General features: G+C 46.1%; 1 protein-coding gene across 1 annotated transcript in view; it reads left to right on the top strand.

Annotated features, from left to right (window-relative positions):
- Positions 1 to 19603, top strand: part of MPHOSPH9 (M-phase phosphoprotein 9) — a 98545-nt gene extending 78942 nt beyond the window's left edge. The window contains 6 exon segments of the mRNA XM_029571349.1: positions 3469 to 3639; positions 15773 to 15893; positions 16452 to 16549; positions 16801 to 17048; positions 18177 to 18245; positions 18636 to 19603. Coding sequence (XP_029427209.1) covers positions 3469 to 3639; positions 15773 to 15893; positions 16452 to 16549; positions 16801 to 17048; positions 18177 to 18245; positions 18636 to 18737 — 809 coding nt within the window. The 3' untranslated portion in view covers positions 18738 to 19603.
- The last annotated feature ends 511 nt before the right edge of the window (positions 19604 to 20114 follow it).

Genomic DNA, 20114 nt, shown 5'->3' with positions numbered 1-20114 from the left:
TCGCCAAAGGAATTTGGCAGAGAACTCCCAAGCCCCAGCCAGCTCCTCTGTCAATTCCGGGTACAGGGTTTTAACTGGGCCATAGGGAGCGTAAGCCAGTTGCCCGTACCCGGGATGATGGACCCTCTGGTCGGTTCTTTGCAAACTAGTGGCCCAGTGTAACTCTGGACCAGTAGGTTTTGTCCATCGTCCGCCAGAGATACCAATTAAATCTATTGGGTGTCCCTCCAAATTACCTTCCGTGCCCATATTGGGGTCGGTAACGCATCAGGAGTGCTACAAGTGGAGCTGCTCTCCTTAACAGCCAGAGCAGTCAAGCCCATAATATCAGGGCAAAGAGGGCAGGGATTCTACTCAATGTACTTCCTGATTCCAAAGGAAACAGGAGGACTCCATCCCATCCTAAACCTGAGGGCCTTGAACAGGTTTCTAAAAAAAGAAAAGTTCAAGATGGTTTCCCTGGGCACCTTGATCCCACTTTTTCAAAAAAGGGGATTGGCTATGCTCCCTCAACTTAAAGGATACATACACCCATATTGAGATCTTTCCCGGTCACAGGAAGTATCTCCAATTTATTGTGGGAAAACAGCACTTCCAGTACCGGGTGTTGCCATTCGGACTCGTGTCTACCCCATGGATCTTCAAGAAATGCCTGGCCATGGTGGCGATGCACCTCCACAGATTGGGAGTACATGTTTTCCCAATTCTGGATGATTGGCTAGTCAAGAGCACATCTCAGGCAGAGGCCACCTGGTCCATGTGCTTGACCGTTCAGGTGTTGGAGTCCCTAGGGTTCGTTCTCAACTAACCAAAGTCCCATCTCAGCCCATCACCTCAATTGGACTTCATTGGAGCCCTGCTAGACATGGCTCAAGCTTTTCTAGACATGGCTAGACATGGCTCAAGCCTTTCTGCTGTCTCAGGGATTCCTTACCCTGGTGGTAGGTACTTTTCAATTCGGAACAGGGGATTTCTTTTCGGAGTCTCCCTGCTCAAATTGTACTAACCATGGATGCGTCCATCCTGGGGTGGGGAGCTCATGTAGATGAGCTCAGCACCCAGGGACTGTGGTCCGCTCAGGAACGTTCTTATCAAATCAACTTCTAGAGCTGTGGACAATCAGGTATGCACTATGGGCTTTCAGAGATCGGCTATCCAAAAATGTTGTCCTGATAGAGACCAACAATCAAGTAGCCATATGGTAGGGTATGTCAACAAGCAAGGAGGCATGGGATCATAGCTCCTATGTCAGGAAGTGGTCTGGATCTGGTCTTGGGCCCTGTCCCATGGGATGGTGCTCGGGGTCATGTACCTGACTGGAACGGAGAATGTGGTAGCTGACAGGCTGAGTCTAACCTTCAGACCCACGAATGGTCCCTGGCCCAGGGGGTAGCAAATCGGATATTCCACATCTGGGGGAGCCCAGATATAGATCTGTTTGTGTCCCCCTGCAACAGGAAGGTGCCTCGGTTCTGCTCACTGTACAGGTCAGACGGCTAACCAGCCTCAGATGCCCTTGCTTGTCATTGGGGCAGGGGTCTTCTGTATGCATATCCTCCAATTCCCTTAGTGGCGAAGACTCTCTTGAAGCTTCGTTAGGATAGAGGGATTATGATCCTCATAGCTCCTCATTGGCCGAGACAAGTCTGGTTTCCATTCCTTCGGGAGTTGTCCATCTGAAAATGATCAGTCTGGAGACTTACCCAGATCTCATCACGTAAGAACAGGGCAGGCTGCGGCATCCCAAACTCCAGGCCCTGTTGCTCACAGCCTTTATGTTGAGAGGTTAATCCTGTGACCGCTTGATCTTTCAGAGGATGTCTCTCAGGTCCTGGTGGCTTCCAGAAAGCCTTCCACTAGAAAATCCTATGGCCTGAAGTGGAGGAGATTTTCCGAGTGGTGTGAGCAGAAGGCCCTAGATCTGTTCTCCTGCCCCACACAAAAACTACTTGACTATCTTCTACACCTATTGGAGGCTGGCTTAAAAACCAACTTTGTTAGAGTTCATCTTGTGGCGCATACCACCACGCCCATCTCTGTACAGCCTTTAGTTGTATGTTTTATGCGAGGCCTGCTTCAATTGAAACCTCCCCTAAGGCCTCCCGCTGTATCTTGGGACCTCAATGTGGTGTTAGCTCAGTTGATGAAAGCTCCTTTTGAGCCGCTGCACACCTGTGACCTGAAGTACCTGACCTGGAAGGTCATATTTTTGGTGTCAGTCACTACAGCGCAGGGTCAGCAAGCTCCAGGCCTTAGTGACTTTTCCACCTTATACTAAGTTCTATCATGACAGGGTGGTCTTGTGTATGCACCCTAAGTTCCCACTTAAGGCGGTGATGGATTTTCATCTTAATCAGTCAATTGTCCTGCCAATTTTCTTTCCTAGGTCCCATTCGCACCAAGATGAACGAGCACTTGCACAGTTTGGACTGCAAGCGAGCCTTAGCCTTCTACCAAGCGTGTACAGAAGCCCATAGACAGTCCACCCAACCTTTTGTTTCTTTTGATAAGAGTAGGTTGGGTGTTGCCATTGCCAAATAGACAATATTCAGTTAGCTAGCAGATTGCATCTCCTGTTATGCTCAGGTGGGACTGCATCTTGGGGGTCATGTCAAGGCTCATTCTGTCAAAGCCATGGCAGCGTCAGTGGCCCACTTGTGAGCAGTTCCTGTGGAGGAAATCTGCAAGGCTGCAATGTGGAGTTCTCTCCACACATTCACATCACATTACTGTCTGGATAGGGTTGGCCTACATGACAGAAGGTTTGTCCTCTGGAATCAATTTGAGGTGTAGAATCCAACTCTCCCTACCTAGGGCCTGTTGTTTGGGTTCAGGCTGTCTTCCCCTCTGTTACCAACTGCACCGGTGTTGTGCCCTTTAGCACCTGGTTGGGTGTCTGTTGGTCCTCTTTGTGTTGGGGAGCAGCCTGTAGCTAGGGATTCACCCATGTGTGAGGATGTTTGTCCTTAAGCAACCAGCCCGCCACCCCTGCAGAGTTGGATTTCTCCTATTTTTTTATTTTATCATAATTCTTTGTTACGAGACTGAAGAAGAACCCTGCATGGATATAGGGCATGCTCAGTGTGCCTAGTGAAAGTTTTTGAAACTTTGACGAAAGTTTTCCGCATCGGGCTCCAACTGATGATGTCACCCATGTGTGAGGGCTAACATCCTGCTGTCCTCAGAGAACATCTGTTATACATAAGCAACTCTGCTTTCCTAAGAGTTAAATAGAATTTACAAAGTTTGCAAAAGTGCTTTTTAAAATGTGGAATGTTGCAAAGATTTTTTTCTGCAAGCAGGAGGCAAAGCAATACTAAAAGTAGTGTGGAGAAGATATGCCATTCTAGTATTTTGAGCCGTGCAGCAAAGAATTATTTGATTTAGGTGGGAAGCTAAGATTTATTTAAATGTCATCTTTTAAAAGACAAACATGCTTGAACTGTTTAAACATTTTTATTCATACAGAGTTGTTAAATCGTCGCAACATGGTTGGGTTTGTTGAGTCGGCTTGCAGCACCTCTGAGGTCTTGGAGAAACGTAGAGACCAGAAGCCTAAAAGATTAAACTCATCCAATGGTCAGCGATCATCATCCCTTCCACCGTCAAGCAGGAAGTCAACCCCAACTGCAACGCCGAGTAAGGGTTTATGTCTGATGCATGACATTTTAATGCCTTCACTTGTACGTGTTCAGTAACATTGTTTTTTTGAATAACTGTTTGGCTTGGAGTTTTTCCTTGGTTCCATGAAAATGTGTGTGTCTGAATTGAAGGTGAGAATTTTTGGTCTTTAGTTCAACCTGTCTTTTTAAAAAATATTTTATTTTGTTAATTGGTTATTTCTTAAAAGGACACACAGATAACATAAATTGTAGCATTCGTATATAACCAACATTTGTAATCAATATTTCTCGTTCATACCCAATTTTCATTTGGAGGAAGAGGGTCAGAATTCAGTGTCCTATATTAATGATTTCCTTAGCATTTGGGTAGCTCAGTCCCAGCAGATGGAGACGAAGCAAAAGCTGACGTCATGGCCATATAGTCCTGCCACGACATCAGCCCGCCAGTATTCTCCGTGTCCAGCAGATGATGGGCATGCATTCCCCTTCGGGGGATTGCCTGCGAGAAAAAAAAAGGATCAAAAGGAGATAACAGAAAAACGAGTCATCTATGTAGCATCGCTTGCCTCCTGAGGTGATACAGTGCGGTCTCTCCCTCGGTAGAGTGCCTTCAGTCCGCTAGCCTTGACTGCCGTGGACCAGAAATTTCAATAGCAGTTGCAAGCTGAGAGAGCTCAGCAGTGAAGGCTTTAGCCCTCTCCCCCTGTAGCCAGTACCTATTTCCGAAAGAGACTCGGCAGTGAAGGCTTTCTCTGTACGTACCTGGATCAGTCCAGACTCCTGGGTTTTGCCTCCCTTCCAGCAGATGGAGACAGAGAAAGTTTTGCAGGCACCTCCTCTTAACCCGGTGTGCCACCTGCAGCTCCTCAGTATTTCTCTGTCTCCAGCAGATGGAGGTGGTGCAAAACCTGCAGTTCTGACCAAGCAAAAAAAAAGAAACATAGAATTTCTTGCTTTTCTTGGCAGTTCTAATTTTTTTTCCAGAGCACTGTGCCTCCCAGGAGGTTGGTGGGTCCTGGTGGGGCCATCCTTCCTGGTAGCAGGCTGGAGCAAGCAGGGGTTGGGGACCCCAAATTTGCTCGGGCTGGTGCACTAGGGGTGATAGTCAGTGTTCTGACTCCCTCCTCTCCCAGCACAAGTTCTGCCATTCCTCTGCCTTTCAGGGGAGGTTAGTTTTGTCTGTTTTTTGGTTCGGGCAGCCTTTTAAAGTTAATTAAAAAAAAAAAAAAAAAAGGAGGGATCAAACAGGAGAGAGACGTCCTGGCTCTCTGCTCTCCCGGGCGTTTCACTGCTTTCCGACCAGCACAGAGAGGCAGTTTCCAGGTCAGTGGTTCATTCTTGGTGTGGCCCCAGCAGTTCCTTAGGGAGGACCCAATTATGCCATGTCCCTCTTGCTGTGTGGCCTGTGGGGAGCCTTGCTTGTGGTTATCTAGGGCCGGCTTGTGCTCTCAATGCCTCCCTGGTGGGGAGGGCTCATCAAGAGGAGCTGAGGGGTCTCTTTCCCAGCGGCAGGAGCCACATCAGGTGCACTCTCCTTCTCCTGCAAAGGCGGTTCTGTTCCCGATCAGTGCGGGAACGGTGGCCATGTTGAATTTTCCCACGCGATCGGAGGAGAGAAAGGGCTGGGGGAGGGGAATTTCCTCCGCTGTTGCCGGTACATAGCAGCCCTGGGGAGCTCGGGGGGGGGGAGGAGACTTGGAAGGGCTGGGAGAAGGGGATCTTGCTCCCATGGCAGGTGTTGAGTTGGATCCCCCCCTTTTCTCCGGAATTTATTTTATTCATGCACCAGGCCTTTTTGGCTAAGAGTGCCAAGTGGCCTTTTTCTCCCGGACAAGGACAAGGTGCCCGCTACCTGGACTTCGGCAGGGGCTGACAGGGTTCGCACCATCAGGTCCCCGGTTGAGTGTGATCATGCGTCTGGGAACATAGATCCACAATTGCCCTCGAGGGACTCTCCGGATGACTCTCCGCTCACGTCAGAACAGGACCCGGGGGACGTGGACCCTGGAACAACCTTTCCCCTGGAAGGAGACAATCCCAGGGTGCTGCGTCTTTTTCAGCAGGAGAAGCTGGCCCCTCTTATTCCATATGTCTTGGAGCTGGGGATTCCCATGCCGCACATGGAGCAGGACCAGGATTCGGTGGATCTGGTCTTGCCTGGTTTGCGAGGTCCAGCCACTACCTTCCCTTTTCATAAGATGGTGAAACAATTCATCAACAGGGAGTGGGACACTCCCGAGATTGGCCTGAAGGTCAGCAGGGCCATGGTTAAATTGTATCCTCTACCAGAAGAGGCGCTGTAGCTACTCAAGGTGCCCAAGGTTGATGCCTGTGTCCATGGTCATGAAGCAGACTACTATCCCGGTGACTGGCACGGCGGCTTTGAAGGACCTTCAAGACAGGAAGCTGGAGGTATACCTGAAGTGAATTTTTGAAGTGTCCGCTCTGGGTATAAGTGCGGCGGTTTGTAGTTTTATGCTTCGCACCAGCTTGCGATGGGTACAGCAGTTACAGAGTGCTAAAGACCTGTCACCGGAGGAGTCTGAGCAAACAAAGCACTTGGAGGCAGTGGTGGTATATGGAGCCGGATGCCTTATATGATCTTGTGCGCACTTCTTCCAGAATCATGGTGTCTGCTGTCTCGGCCAGCTGACCCTTTTTTATGAGTGGGTCAAAATCACGTCAGACCAATGGGTTCTAAGTGTCATAGAAAGAGGTTACACCTTAGAATTTGCTCGTCCTCCAAGAAATCTGTTCATGGTGCCCCCCGAGAAAGAAGCTGGTCGTGCAACAGACCATCCACAGGCTGCGAATGCTGGGAGCCATCATTCCCATCCCTCTTCAGTGCCCATTACTCTCCTGATGGAGTTCGCAATCAAAGAACTATGTGGTGAGGCTGTTCCTCCTGTTAGAGGTGAGATCCCAGTTGGGCTGGTGGCTACAAGCAGATCATCTCAGAAAAGGAATTTCCTTGTTGATGCCGGATTGTTTGGTACTCACAACAGATGCAAGCCTCCAGGATTGGGAGGGCTCACTCTCAGGAGTTGGTGGTGCAAGAGTGCTGGAATGCAGCAGAGTGGCAGTGGAACATCAACAAACTGGAAACATGAGAGGTTCAGTTGATGTGCCTGCAATTCACAAAGAGGCTAGAGCAGCATCTCCTAAGCATATCGGCCTTTCACGTGACCGGATAGAACAATATCAGAGACTATTTCCTCAGTAGGAGAAACTGGACCCAGGAGAATAGGAGCTGACAGACAAGGCTTTTCAGCTCCTGGTGAACTGCTGGGACCTACCGCTTCTAGACCTGTTGGTGACCTTCAACACTTCACCCCCCGTTGTGGCTTCCGGTGCCTCTGTAGGACCTTAACTTGGTCCTCGAGATTTTGGCAGGTTTGACTTTTTGACCGTTGCGTACCTTTTCCTTGCAACGCCTTGCCTTGAAGACAGTTTTTCTGGTAACAATCTGTTCAGCAATTTGGGGCTCTGATCTGCAGGCCCTTTTCTCCATATGACTCCAGGTGCAGTCCAGCTTCAGACTTCCATTTTACCCAAAGTGGTTTTGGAGTTTCATTTGAATCAGTCCATTTCTGTGCTAGCCTTGGACAGAGATGAAGCTAAGTACCACCTTTTGCGTTCCTTGGACGTCAAGGGTCATTTACTGCGGTATTTGGAGGTGACTTAGGCTGTTCAGAAGTCTGATCGCCTGTTTGGGCTTCATGGTGGAGGTAAGCAGGGAGCACCGGCGATGCGGGCAACGATTGCCCACTGGGTTAAGGAAGTCATTACAGCAATCTATGTGGCTTACTGAAACAGATTAGACCATATTCCATGAGGGCTCAGGCAGTATCGTGGGCGGAACTTCATTTGTTGTCGCCTTCTGAAATTTACCGAGTGGTGACACGGTCATCTTTGCACACCTTCTCCAACGATTACCGCTTGGATGGTAGGGCTAGGGAGGATGCCGCTTTTTGGCGGGAGTTTTTGACTGGTCCTCTGACAGCCTCCCGCCCTTTTCGAGATTAAGTAGCTTCTCTAGCCCTTAGTTTGCTAGATATGTTCCTGCTTTTGGCTGAGCTCAGTTTTCCTGTTGGCTGAGGAACACGATTGTTTGCCTGTTGCTAATAATGTTCAAGTATAATCAGTTTTGTCCACAGTTTGGCTTTTCCAGAGATTACTGGCAGGCTGATGTTGGGGATGGGACTATATATATGGCTGTGCCATCAGCTTTTGCTCTATCTTCATCTGCTGGCAAAGGTGCATAACCCACTTGTTGGGATTGACCTACTTTTCACTAAAGCAAAGGAAATTCAGGTAAGTAGTAATTTCTCCATAGCACCCCCCCACCCAATATCAACTGAAACCAGGATTGATCCCCCTGCATTTAATTGATAAAATTACTTCAAACATACAGCTGTTCCTTCTTATATTAAAAAATTGACCTTCACTATAACCCGCTGTGCTGAAGAGCGTATGGGCTGTATGATATTTGTTTCCATATTTGGTGGCCATTCCCTGGAGGAAAATGTTTACTGAGGTGTCAGATGTTGTGGGTTTGAGCAGAATCTTCCCCAGACTTGAGTTCTTTGGGTTAGTGGGAAGAGGTGAGAGTTTCTGGTAATATGAAGAAGTTAAATTTTTTTTTTTTTTTATTAAGTATTTTAAATATAGTACAAGATTAAGATGTAAGAAACACAAATAATTGAAATCACATTCCAAAAGAAATTATAATACATCCTTGAATCATCTTCACCATACATAATGCAAGGAAAATCAGGTCATACATTACATTACACTAGAGCAGTTCATTAAGAAATGATAGAAGTTAATTTTGCTAATTCTGTTAGCTGTACAGTTTTCTGTTGCCAAAGTTCCTACTGTCAATTGGTGGCACAGTCAATTACTGTGCAAACTGAAAACCTGACAGGGTATGATCATCTGTAACACACAGATTTTATGAGCACCTCTTCAGATATGCTTCCAATCATAGCTTATTGACGCTGAAGGTCTGCGTTCCATTTCTGAATTAAAGCTTCAGCCATTTCATCATTAAGCAGAACCTCTACCACCCCTTTGTAAATGAAGGAAATCAGTTTTACTCTTGGCATTCATCTTATACAGCAATGATTCTATGCAGTTAGGTCTTCGAGGTTTCCACCCTTTACCCTTCAAACGTGAAAAGGAATAGAAACATAGAAGTTGATGGCAGAAAAAGACCAGATAGCCCATCCAGTCTGCCCTGCAATCTTATTTGAATTGGATTCACAGACCTTTAGTCTGGGCCCTTACTTTATCATTAGGGTTACATTTTCAATAATTTTTTACTGCTCCCCCCCCCACCCCCCATGTCTCTTAGTTTTTGCTCCTTAGGAATCCTAGAGTCCATCCCATTCACTTTTGAAGTCCTTTACTGATTTCTTCCTCACTATTTTTACCATTAATCCCCATGACTCTTGGATCTAGCTCCTTAGGGATCCACAGAGTCAATCCCAAGCCTTTTTGAACTCCATGGAATGCTTGGATTGTTAAGGTTGAAGGGTATCTCTTGGTTTATCATATTGAGCCACGAAGCCTTCAAACAGTACCATTTTTTCAGAAGCCCATAGTTGCCATAAATACTGGAGATGATTTTCTTCTCATAAAAACCAAACTAGGAGAAAAAGTTCAATAGGAGATCTTGGTATTTTTTGCACATAGCTGATACAGGAGATAACACATCACGTCCTACACACCAGAAGGTAATTGTCAAAAGGATTTACGGGCTTAAAACTGGGTTTTATATGCGTAAATGAACTTTTGAAAATTGCTACGAGGTATGCCACTTTTACATGCATAAATCCTTTTGAAAATTACCCCCAATGAGTTCATGCTGCCAGTGTATGTGATAGAGTGGGTAACTTTCATTCCCTAAACGTACCCAGATCAGTCCAGACTGTGGGTTATGCCTCCCTTCCAGCAGATGGAGACAGAGAAAACTTGAAGGGCACCCTCACTTAACCTGGTGTGCCTCCTGCATCCCTTCAGTATTTCTCTGTCTCCAGCAGATGGAGGTGGTGCAAACCCTGCAGTCTTGCCCTGATTCTGGGGTTTAGGCTTTCCCTTTAAAAAAAAAAAAGGAAAGCAAACTTTATAACTCTGAATCAAGCAGGCAGAAAAAAAAAAATAAAAGGAGTAACTTTTCAGTCCTCCCAGGGGGTTGGCAGATCCTGCGGGGTCATCCCCCCAGGTTGCAGGCTTTGGAGCTGGTGTTGGTTACACCGCCTGGCTCCGGCCAGGGAAGGAGCTGGGGAGAGATTACCGGTGGTTCGCTCCCTCTCTTTCCCCGTGGCAATCTCCTGTGGCAATCTACTTTTTGGTCGGCTGCAGTCTCTCACGGCTCTGGTGCAATTTTGCAGCATTTTTGGGCTCCCTGCCATGCGATTTCGCTGCTTTTTGAGCTCCCACGATGCCGCGGCCATCTTTGTGTATTGCCTGCAGAGAGTCCTCCTCAAGGCTCTCCCGGTCAGGCATTTGCTCCCGCTGCCTTCCTGGAGGGGAAGGCAGCTCTCTTACAGCAGCTTCAGTAAAGCCCCAAGGTGCACTTAAAAGATCAGTACCTCAGGAGCCTCTGGCTGACCCGTTCCCTCTCAGTGCGGGAACGGCAGCCGTCTTGAATACATTTGCTGAAGCTCAGGCAAGAGCTATGGGGGCAGGGGAGCTGCCTCCAGTGTTATTACCGGTTCCTGCCAGTCCTAATGATCCCTCAGATCCAGACCAGGACATTTTTAAGGAGGATCCCGATTCCCCAGGAGGGGATGAGGTCAGTCCTAATCCTTTTTCATTGGATTTTGTTCTCCTTATGCATAAGGCTTTTTTAACTTCACAGTCTCTGCAGAGTGGTGCTCTGCCTGTGAGACAGCCGCAGGGACCGCCCCCAAGGTTGCCAAGCATCCGGATGTGCCCGCATCTCTGCGGGTCACAAAGTTGAGGGGCTTCATGGTTCAAAGCGGTTCGGTCCATCTAGAGGTCCCGGGCAGTGGGGCTGCAGACACAATGACTTCTCCTTTCCCTCCTGCAGGCGGGGGATATGAAGAGGAGCAAGGAAAGCAGACTCCTTTGGATGGAGATGATCCTAAAGTGGCCCGTCTGTTTCATAGAGAGGAGTTGGAGCCGCTTATTCCTTCGGTCCTCTCAGAGCTCGGAGTAGAGCTTCCTCCTCAGGCTCCGCTGCAGGATTCTGTGGATCCGGTCCTGGTGGGCTTGCGAACGCCGACCCGAGCTTTTCCCTTCCATCCCATGCTTCAGCAGCTGATGACCCAGGAGTGGGCTGCTCCAGTTGCCAACTTGCAGGTTGGTTGGGTTATGGATAAGCTCTATCCTTTGCTTGAGGAGTCTCTGGGGCTCCTGCGGTCCCCCAAGGTAGACGCTTTAGTATCGGCTGTTACGAAGCGGACCACAATTCCGGTTGCAGGATCGGCGGCTCTCAAGGATCTTCAAGATCAGAAGCTGGAAGTCCTTCTCAAGCGCATTTTTTAGGTTTCAGCCCTAGGTATCCGAGCAGCGGTGTGTAGCAGTTACATGCTGCAGGCGAGCCTGCGCTGGGTCCAGTAATTGCTAACATCCAGAGATCTCCCTCCGGGTGAGTCAGAACAAGCCGGTACGTTTGGAAGCCGCGGTGGCATATGGTGCGGATGCACTTTATGACCTTCTCCGCACTTCCTCTCGTACCATGTCATCGGCAGTATCGGCGAGGCGCCTCCTTTGGTTGTGTAACCGGTCAGCGGATGTGTCATCCAAGGCTCAGTTTTGGGCTCTACCGTTTTAAAGAGGGATTTCTCTTTGGTGATGATTTGGAGCAGTTGATAAAGTCCCTGGGTGAAAACAAGGTTCACAAGTTGCCAGAGGACAGACCTAAGCCTTCCAGTGGTTTTCTGTCATCCCACTCTCGCTTTCGGGGGCAGCGTAGGTTTCGACAGAGCCGGCAGCAGCCGGCAGGGCAGCGACAACCTATGGCTAGGCCCCAATCCTGGAACTCTTCCTTTCGAGGTCTTAGACCCTCCCGGGAGGGAGGATCCATCTCCTCGCTCGCCTCCAAGACTCCTCAATGAGATAAGGCTGGCCCATCCCTCGATCCCTCACATTGGAGGTCGCTTATCCCAGTTCCACGAGGCATGGGCCAGAATTACTTCCGATCAGTGGGTGTTAAGCATTGTAGAACATGGCTATGCTTTGGAATTTGCTCAGCCTCTCAACGACTTCTTCCTGATATCCCCCTGCAGAGCGCGGGCCAAGAAGCAGATTATTCGTCAGACCCTCGACCGCCTATTGTCTCTCGAGGCAGTGAAGCTGGTCCCTCTGGAGCACTGGAAGATGGGAAGATACTCCATCTACTTTGTAGTCCCAAAGAAGGAGGGGTTCTTCCGACCCACTTTGGATCTCAAGAAGGTAAACAAGGCTCTCAAGGTACCGCATTTCCGCATGAAACTGCGCTTGGTGATTGCGGCGGTCCGCAAGGGAGAGTTTTTAGCTCCTCTGGATCTAATGGAGGCATACTTGCGCATACCCATTTGTGAAGATCAGCAAAAGTTTCTTCGCTTCATGGCCCTGGGAATGCACTTCCAATTATGTGCTCTACCATTCGGTCTGGCTACCACCCCCCACACATTCATCAAGGTCATGGTGGTAGTAGCAGCGGCCCTGCGGAGGCAAGGCCTTCTCATTCATCCCTATTTGGACGACTGGCTCATCAGGGTGAAGTCAAGGGAGCACTGTGTAGAAGCTATCAGCAAGGTGGTCAGTCTCCTGGAATCTCTCGGCTGGGTGATCAATCAGGCCAAAAGCAACTTTGTCCCTTCTCAGATGATGGACTTCCTGGGAGCCCAGTTCGATACCACTGTCGAAAGTTTTTCTCCCTCTGGACCGAATGACCAAATTGATGGAGCAGGTTTGTCACTTATTGTTGCTTCCACTGCCCATAGCCTGGGACTACCTTCAGGTCCTCTGCTCCATGGCATCTACTCCGGAGGTGGCTCCCTGGGCTTTTGCTCATATGAGACCATTACAATGAGCGTTGCTTTCCCAGTGGGATCCCAAGTCGGAGGAGTTCCAGTTCCCTCTATCGCTCACTGATCATGCCAGGTCCAGTCTTGGGTGGTGGCTTAACCCACACAACTTATCTCGAGGGGTGGATCTCGAAGTTCCAAGCTGGATAGTGGTGACCACGGATGCCAGTCTCTCCGGCTGGAGAGCTGTATGCCAGTCTCATTCAGTTCAGGGCAGCTGGTCCCCAGAGGAATCCATCTGGTCGATCAATCGTCTGGAAACCAAAGCGGTTCGACTGGCTTTGCAACACTTTCTCCCGTGCCTATGCAATCAGGCAGTCCGCGTCCTGTCCAACAATGCGACGACTGTGGCCTACATCAAGGAGGCACCAGAAGTCAAGCCATAGCTGATGAGGTGGAGCAGCTCATGGCTTGGGCGGAAGAAAATCTTGCGCTGTTAGTGGCATCTTACATCGCCGGGAAGGACAACATACAAGCGGATTTCCTAAGTCAGAAGCGCATAGATCCAAGAGAGTGGGAGCTTTTGGACCAAGCAATGGATCTAATTTCCTGCAGGTGGGGGACTCCCCACATGGACTTGATGGCGACACGAGACAATGCCAAGGCTCCTTGCTTCTTCAGTCGCAGAAGAGATCACGGCGCAGAGGGGGTCGATGCGCTGGTACTTCCCTGGCCAACTTTAGTTCTCCTGTACATGTTCCCTCCTTGGCCTCTGAAGGGCAAAGTTCTTCGCAGGATAGAAGTTCACCCAGGGAGTGTGATCCTAGTGGCCCCGGAATGGCCCCACGCTATCCGTGGTTCGCGGATCTAGTCAATCTGGCGGTGGACAGGCCTCTACGACTCGGAAATCTTCCACATCTTCTTCATCAAGGTCCCATATTTTTCGACCAGGCAGATTGCTTTTGTCTAGTGGCCTGGCTTTTGAAAGGAGGAGATTGAGGAAGAAGGGATATTCGGAGGAGGTTATTACTACGCTGCTGCAAGCCAGAAAAACGTCCACCTCTCTTTCATATGTCAGGGTGTGGAGAGGTTTTGAGATGTGGTGTCGTGAGCGAGACATTCTTCCCAGACACGCTTCTATTGCCCAGATGTTAAGTTTTCTGCAAAATGGCTTAGCCAAGGGCTTGTCTTTTAATTCCCTCCGGGTACAGGTAGCGGCCCTAGGCACTCTGGTTGGCAGTTCGGTAGCGTCTGATCCAGATGTGGTGCGTTTCCTCAGAGGAGTAAGGCACTTGAAGCCTCCCGTCCGTCCTGTATGACTGTAATGGAGTCTTAATTTGGCACTTCGCGTCTTGTGCGATCAGCCTTTTGAACCCATTAAAAAGGCGATGTTAAAGGACCTCACGTTGAAAATGGTGTTTCTGGTGGCTATCTGCTCAGCTCGCAGGATCTCGGAGTTACAGGCTCTCTTGTAGGGAACCCTTTTTGAGAATTTCTGATTCGGGAGTTTCTCTTCAAACAGTCCTGTCCTTTTTGCCAAAGGTGGTTTCAACCTTTCATTTTAAGTCAGTCAGTTGAGCTTCCGGCCTTTTCTAATTTGTCGGTCGACTTTCCGCATGCAAGATTTCTTCGTCGTTTGGATGTCAGACGAGCACTATTATACTATTTGAAAGTCACAAATTCTTTTAGACTGTTTGATCAGGGGCTAGTAAATGCAGCATTTTATTTTTCAGCCTAAGTGGAGTTGTAAAAGAGTGGCCCTACACTCTCTCTTTAATCTGAATGGGACCAGGCATCTAGCCTGGTCCCCCTTAAACCCCATAGAGAGAGAGAGAGAGCTCTGTGGACGAGTCCCTACTGGGCAGGATAAAAAGTGGAGAACAGGAAGCCCTGCTTCTCCAGGAATCCTCTCTGTCAGAAGGTACAAGCCATAGATACACTGTGGAGGTAAGCAGTCAGCATTGTTTGTATGCTGATGGGTGTGTTTATAAACAAGCTATAATCTTTAAAAAGAAAGGCTAGAGTCCTGTATGAAGTATGTCTCCAGCCTGAAAGTTACTCTGCTATCCCACAAAGTGTTTTCATAAATGTTTTAATATCTGCATTTATTAGTGAAATTGGGCTCTAAGAGTTACACTTCAACTTGTCTTTCTCGCTTTTAGGAATAACTATTATGTTAGCGTCTGGCAAGTCTCCTGTCAATATTTCTGGATACCACAAAGGGGTTCCAGTAAACCCTCTGGAGCACCCACTAGAGGCACCAGGAGAGGCCTGCTAGTTCCCCACACTTCCTCCTTCCAGCTCAATCAGGACTGGCTTCTGCTAAGGTTATGCTTTCATGGCATTGGCTCTCCCCTCCCCTCCCACTGTTAACTCTGTCCATAACAGCAACATCTCACTGGCTGGGAGGAACAAATGCCAAGTCCTTCCCAAAGCCGACACAAGTGCAATCTTGGCTAAACCAGTAGCTGTCACTGGTGTATGATGGCTGGATCTCCCTCCCCTGCATTTACAGCACTTCAACCTGAGGCCAGGGCTGATCTTCCGCTCAGCTGCACAGCTTCTTATTGTTTGTTTTATTTAAAAATAAAAACCTTAGCTTTTCTTCCGAGATTTAAAGGAAGCATATATTTCAGCTGATACTGTTTTGTGTAGGATAGCACAATCATGGAGTTAGAGTAGCCCTCCTGGACATATAACGACTTGGGGTGCCTGCTCCTTTTATGAAGACTGATCACATTTGGAGCTCAAGATTAAAACATAAACTTGCCCCATTTCCTTGGGAGGTGTTAAATTATTGCAATGTGATGTTTCATCTCTTTATTTGAACATTGCCCAGGTCAAGTCTTAGATCTAGCTGTACCTGGGCATATTCTGTGATATCTTAAAATTAGCCAGATAAGTATATCCAGCCAACTTTAGGTCAGCCATACAGCGCGACCAGAGTTAGCCACATAAAATCTTATGTGGCTAACTCTGGCCCGCCCAGAAATGCCTCCCGCCTGCCCCTGGAACACCCCTGATTTATGCAGCTAAATTGCTCCTGTCAGATTCTAGAGCTAGCAGTATATTTGGTAACAGGGCCACAACTATGTGTTTATCCGCAATGTTCATTGGGAGCAGATCTTCAAAGGGGAGAAAACAAAATTGAATTTTTTTCTTCTGTAGCAAAACGAGAGATTATGTTGACACCAATATCGGTGAAGCACAGTCCAAAACGATCTCCAAAAGAGAATTTCTCTCCTGGCTTTAACCAGCTGCTTAGCAAGGAGGAGAGCACAGTGACAAGGTAATGCTTTCTCTCTGACTGTCATTTTTATTTTTGCTGTGTTACACACACAGGCTTGCTGTAGAGAATATCCACCTTCCTACTGGAAACCTTTACTCATGCTAGGGTGCTCTAGCATTATGGAGTCAAATTCTGGAGCTTAAGCAGAAGCAGCTCTTTAGTGCAAATGGGCGTTATTAGAGTGTGGAGTAATCTTATGTTACACGCAAACTGGTATTGCTGTGTTTCACAGTTATGATGTAGATTGTTAGATTCAGTATAAAGGTCCAGGTTTGAAAATCACAGAGTTAACATTAGTTATGTTCTTTGGCATCAAACAAAATTATTGACCAAAGCAATTTATAAACTCTATCATTAGAGTAGTGCAATGGAGAGACACCTGTGCTAACAGACCCTTATCTCCAGAAGACGGTGGTCGTAAGAAAAAAATGTTTTTTCCTCTGCAGCTGAAGTATTGCAGTCTTGGTCAATATATTATTAGGAACGATACCAGATAGGTTGTATATTTTTTCATCTGATCTCTTCATGTCCGTGTTCACTTCTTTTTGCATGCATTAGATTTGATGTACTTTTGGATGATCTGAAGACTTCACCTACGTTTCAAGGCCCCAGCCCTAGAAAGAGACTTCAGTTTCTCTCCCTTGATGATCTAGGAGGTAATGTGTGTGCTGATGAAGTGATTCATTCTGTTGTGCAGACTTCCACTAGCGGTGTCGGTCCTGGAGAAAGCAGGATTCTTTATGGGCGTGATAGCTTTCATTAAATGACATGAACTTTCAAGACTACACAGGCCTCCCATTCTAACGTAGGATATGGCATGCAGGTGAAGCATTCTTAATTTCATACATTTTAAAATGACAAAGCAGGATAAAAAGTCTGCAGCACTTTCCCCCCCTTTGATTAATAGATCACCAGTATTCAAACCATGCCATTGACAAGTCTTGCAGTGCTTCTGACCCCGCACCTCTTGGAATGAAGAACCAAAGTCCAACCAGCGGGCCTGCCTTGGAGGACCCCAGTGCAGCAGCCACACACGGCCAATATATTCCTGTGCCATTAACCCCTTACGAGACGGAGTTAAGTTACAGAACCAGACTGAAAACGTTGGCTGAAACAGAGAAGGTGTTTGATGAACTCATACAGGAAAAACAGCAGGTAAAAATGTGAGAATAGATGGCAGTTTATGGTGTACAAATGTTTATTCTTCACTTATATTACTTATAATACTTTTTTATAGTTTTAATTTCTTCTTTCATTTATAAACCAATCATCATAAAAAACAAAATACTCAATGTAAGGATACAGCATAACACAAAAAACCCAGCTCAGAGCAAATAAACAATCTAGCAAAGGATTATACATCAGGTAATAAACCTTAAACATCACAATATCAAGCACAAACATCAGTCATCAGTATTGACTTTTTAAAAATGTTTCCAAAGCAACCTAGCTGCTAGAAGACAAAAAAAATTAACCTTGCTCATACATGATCAATCCTGTGTGCTGGTAACATTTTTATTGATGCCTAAAAACTAGAGGGAATTGTTATACTCCATCAGTGTTCTTAAATTTAGGAAGCCTCTTTTCTAAATACGTACTGTATATGGAAACGATGGAACAAACTTGTTATAGGACTGTACTTCAGTATAGAGTTAAATCTTCCCTTTTGTAGATTATGCCAATTTACCCTTGCTTATAATGACTTTCGTAGTCCCTATTATAAATTTAGCAATTATTTGTCTTATTTCATAAACTATAGATTTTTGTGGCTGGGTCTTTTGCATCCCTGGCCAGTTGGGGCTGAGGATGCTGGGAGGTAGCATTCATAGCCCCTGGGGAGGGAGAAAGTCATGGTCCTTGTTAAGGTGACACTTGGTGGCTGGATTTAGAGCCCTGGTGCATGGCTCCTGGCCCCAGGACTATTGTTGCAGGGACCAAACTAGGAATAGTGGGAGTCAGGTTCTATTAAAAACAGAGGGTAAATCCCTAGAGAATGGTATAAGAATCCAAGTTCCAGTTCTGACTGAGCTGGGAAAGAAAGGAGGGTAAAAAAAGTATATTCATTTTTATGTTATGTTAGTATATCACTTTTCCCAATGAGACAGAAATCTTGTGGCTACTGGTGGGCATAAAAAATGTAATTTGACCAGTGATTCTCAGTAGGTGGCCATAAAAACCACCAAGCTCTAAACCTTTGTTTTTGTTTCTGCATGCAGGATTAATTTGTTGTACACTACATTGTCAAGCCCTGTAGATTACAGATCAAACTTTTAATTTAAACAGATTGAGGCTGCGCTGAGCCGGATGCCTTGTGTTGGCGGAAGACTGACCTTGCAAACCAGATTAAATCGGGTAAAAACATTTTTGCATGAAGTGCTTAATGGAGGTGATCTGTAATGCTGAAGGGGGTAGGGATTATTCAAATTCCTGTGTGCACACATTCATTGTGCCGCTAGCCTTCATTTAAGGTTGAAAGAAGCACTCCAGATATCCCAGTAGTGAAGGAAATACGGAATTTTTCCCAAATTAAAGATTCTGTCTTCCTATGCCTCCTGTGAAATTGGTTGAAAAGGGGAAGGGCTGCTCCAGTCTTTGGGCACAGGACATTTGCTTTAATGATCAAATGTGGTTATTCTGATGTCAGTGAAAAGTTGAGAGAGATGTAAATGCTGAAACTGATATTCTAAAGTTCCTTTGCTTGGACAACAAAAACTAATGCAATACTTCTGATACTTTCTTCAGGAAGCTTTAGAAGACCGCTTGGAAAGAATTAATCGGAATTTGGGCTCAATTCGAATGACACTGAAAAAATTTCATGTTTTGCGTACCTCTGCAAATCCCTGACATTTTTCTCTATTCAATGTTGATTTGTTTTTTATGTTTGCACCTCTGTGCACTTGCACACTCAAGAAATGCAAATATTACTAAACTATGTAGCTGAATAGTTTTAAAATCATGTGACTCTTTCCACTCAGTGTTTTGTACTTCTAACAGATTACATATATTTTAAAATAGACTCTAAACCAGTGTAAGTAAAATATCTGTAAATTGTATATTTTACTATCTAAAGAAACTTGTATTTTTGAACAATGCACTTGATTTCAATTTATAAATCCAGGAAAACAGGCAGCTTGTGAGTGTTAGAAAAATAACTTCTTTGCAGATCACTTTGCTGTTCATTTTTTTTTATAAAATACTTAATTGTAAATACTGCAATGTGACAACTTTAATATTTTTCAAGTTTGAATAATGAATATTCGTATAGTTTTGTTTTATCATGTATATTTTTTATATTTATAATTTGTATTTAAGTGTTATGGATCACTTACAGCAACTTTGAACATGACTGGCTTGAAATAATTATATTGACCTGCCCTTCCATGATTATTTATTAATATAGCCTCCTAGGAGGAAAGAATAATTTTTAAAAACTATACCTCTTTGAATTTCAGAAACTCAAGAATTCCCCTCCCCTCCAGTGGTGCGAGTCACCCAACAAGGCTTGTCACTAAGGCACATTAAGAACATAAGGTTTGCCATACTGGGTCAGGCCAAAGGACCATCAGGGCCAGTATCCCGTTTTCAATAATGGCCAATCCAGGTCTCAAGCACCTGGCAGGATCCCAAAAGGTAGATAGATCTCATGCTGCTTATCCCAGGGATAAGCAGTGGATTTTCCAAGACCACCTTAATAATGATTTATGGACTTTTCTTCCAGGAACTTGTCCAAATCTTTTTTAAACCTAACTACACTATTAGCTTTTACCATATCCTCTGGCAATTAATTCTAGAGCTTAATTATGCCTTGAGTGAAAAAAAATTTCTCTTATTTGTTTTACATCTACTACTTAGTTATTTACTCACATGTCCACTAGGCTTTGTACTTCTTGAAAGATTATAGAACAGGTAAATATGAATCAGTTGTTTTTGTTCATTATTTTATAGACGTCTATCATATCTCCTCTAATCTGTCTCTTTTTCAAGCTGGAGTCATAACTTCTTTAGCCTTTCCTTATTGGAGAATCATTCTACCTGCCTTTATTATTTTGGTCGCCCTTCTTTGTACCTTTTCTAATTCCGCTATATTTGTTTTGAGGTGCATTAACCAGAATTGCACCTCATTACTCAAGATGAGGTCACACCATGGAGCGATACAGAGACATTATGATATTTTCTGTTTATTCTCCATTCCTTTCCTAATAATTCCTAGCATTCTATTTC

The sequence above is a fragment of the Rhinatrema bivittatum genome, chromosome 11, assembly GCF_901001135.1.
Source record: "Rhinatrema bivittatum chromosome 11, aRhiBiv1.1, whole genome shotgun sequence".
NCBI lineage: Eukaryota > Metazoa > Chordata > Amphibia > Gymnophiona > Rhinatrematidae > Rhinatrema > Rhinatrema bivittatum.
The sequence above is the reverse complement of the archived record's forward strand: the minus strand, read 5'-3'. Positions and strand labels throughout refer to the sequence as shown.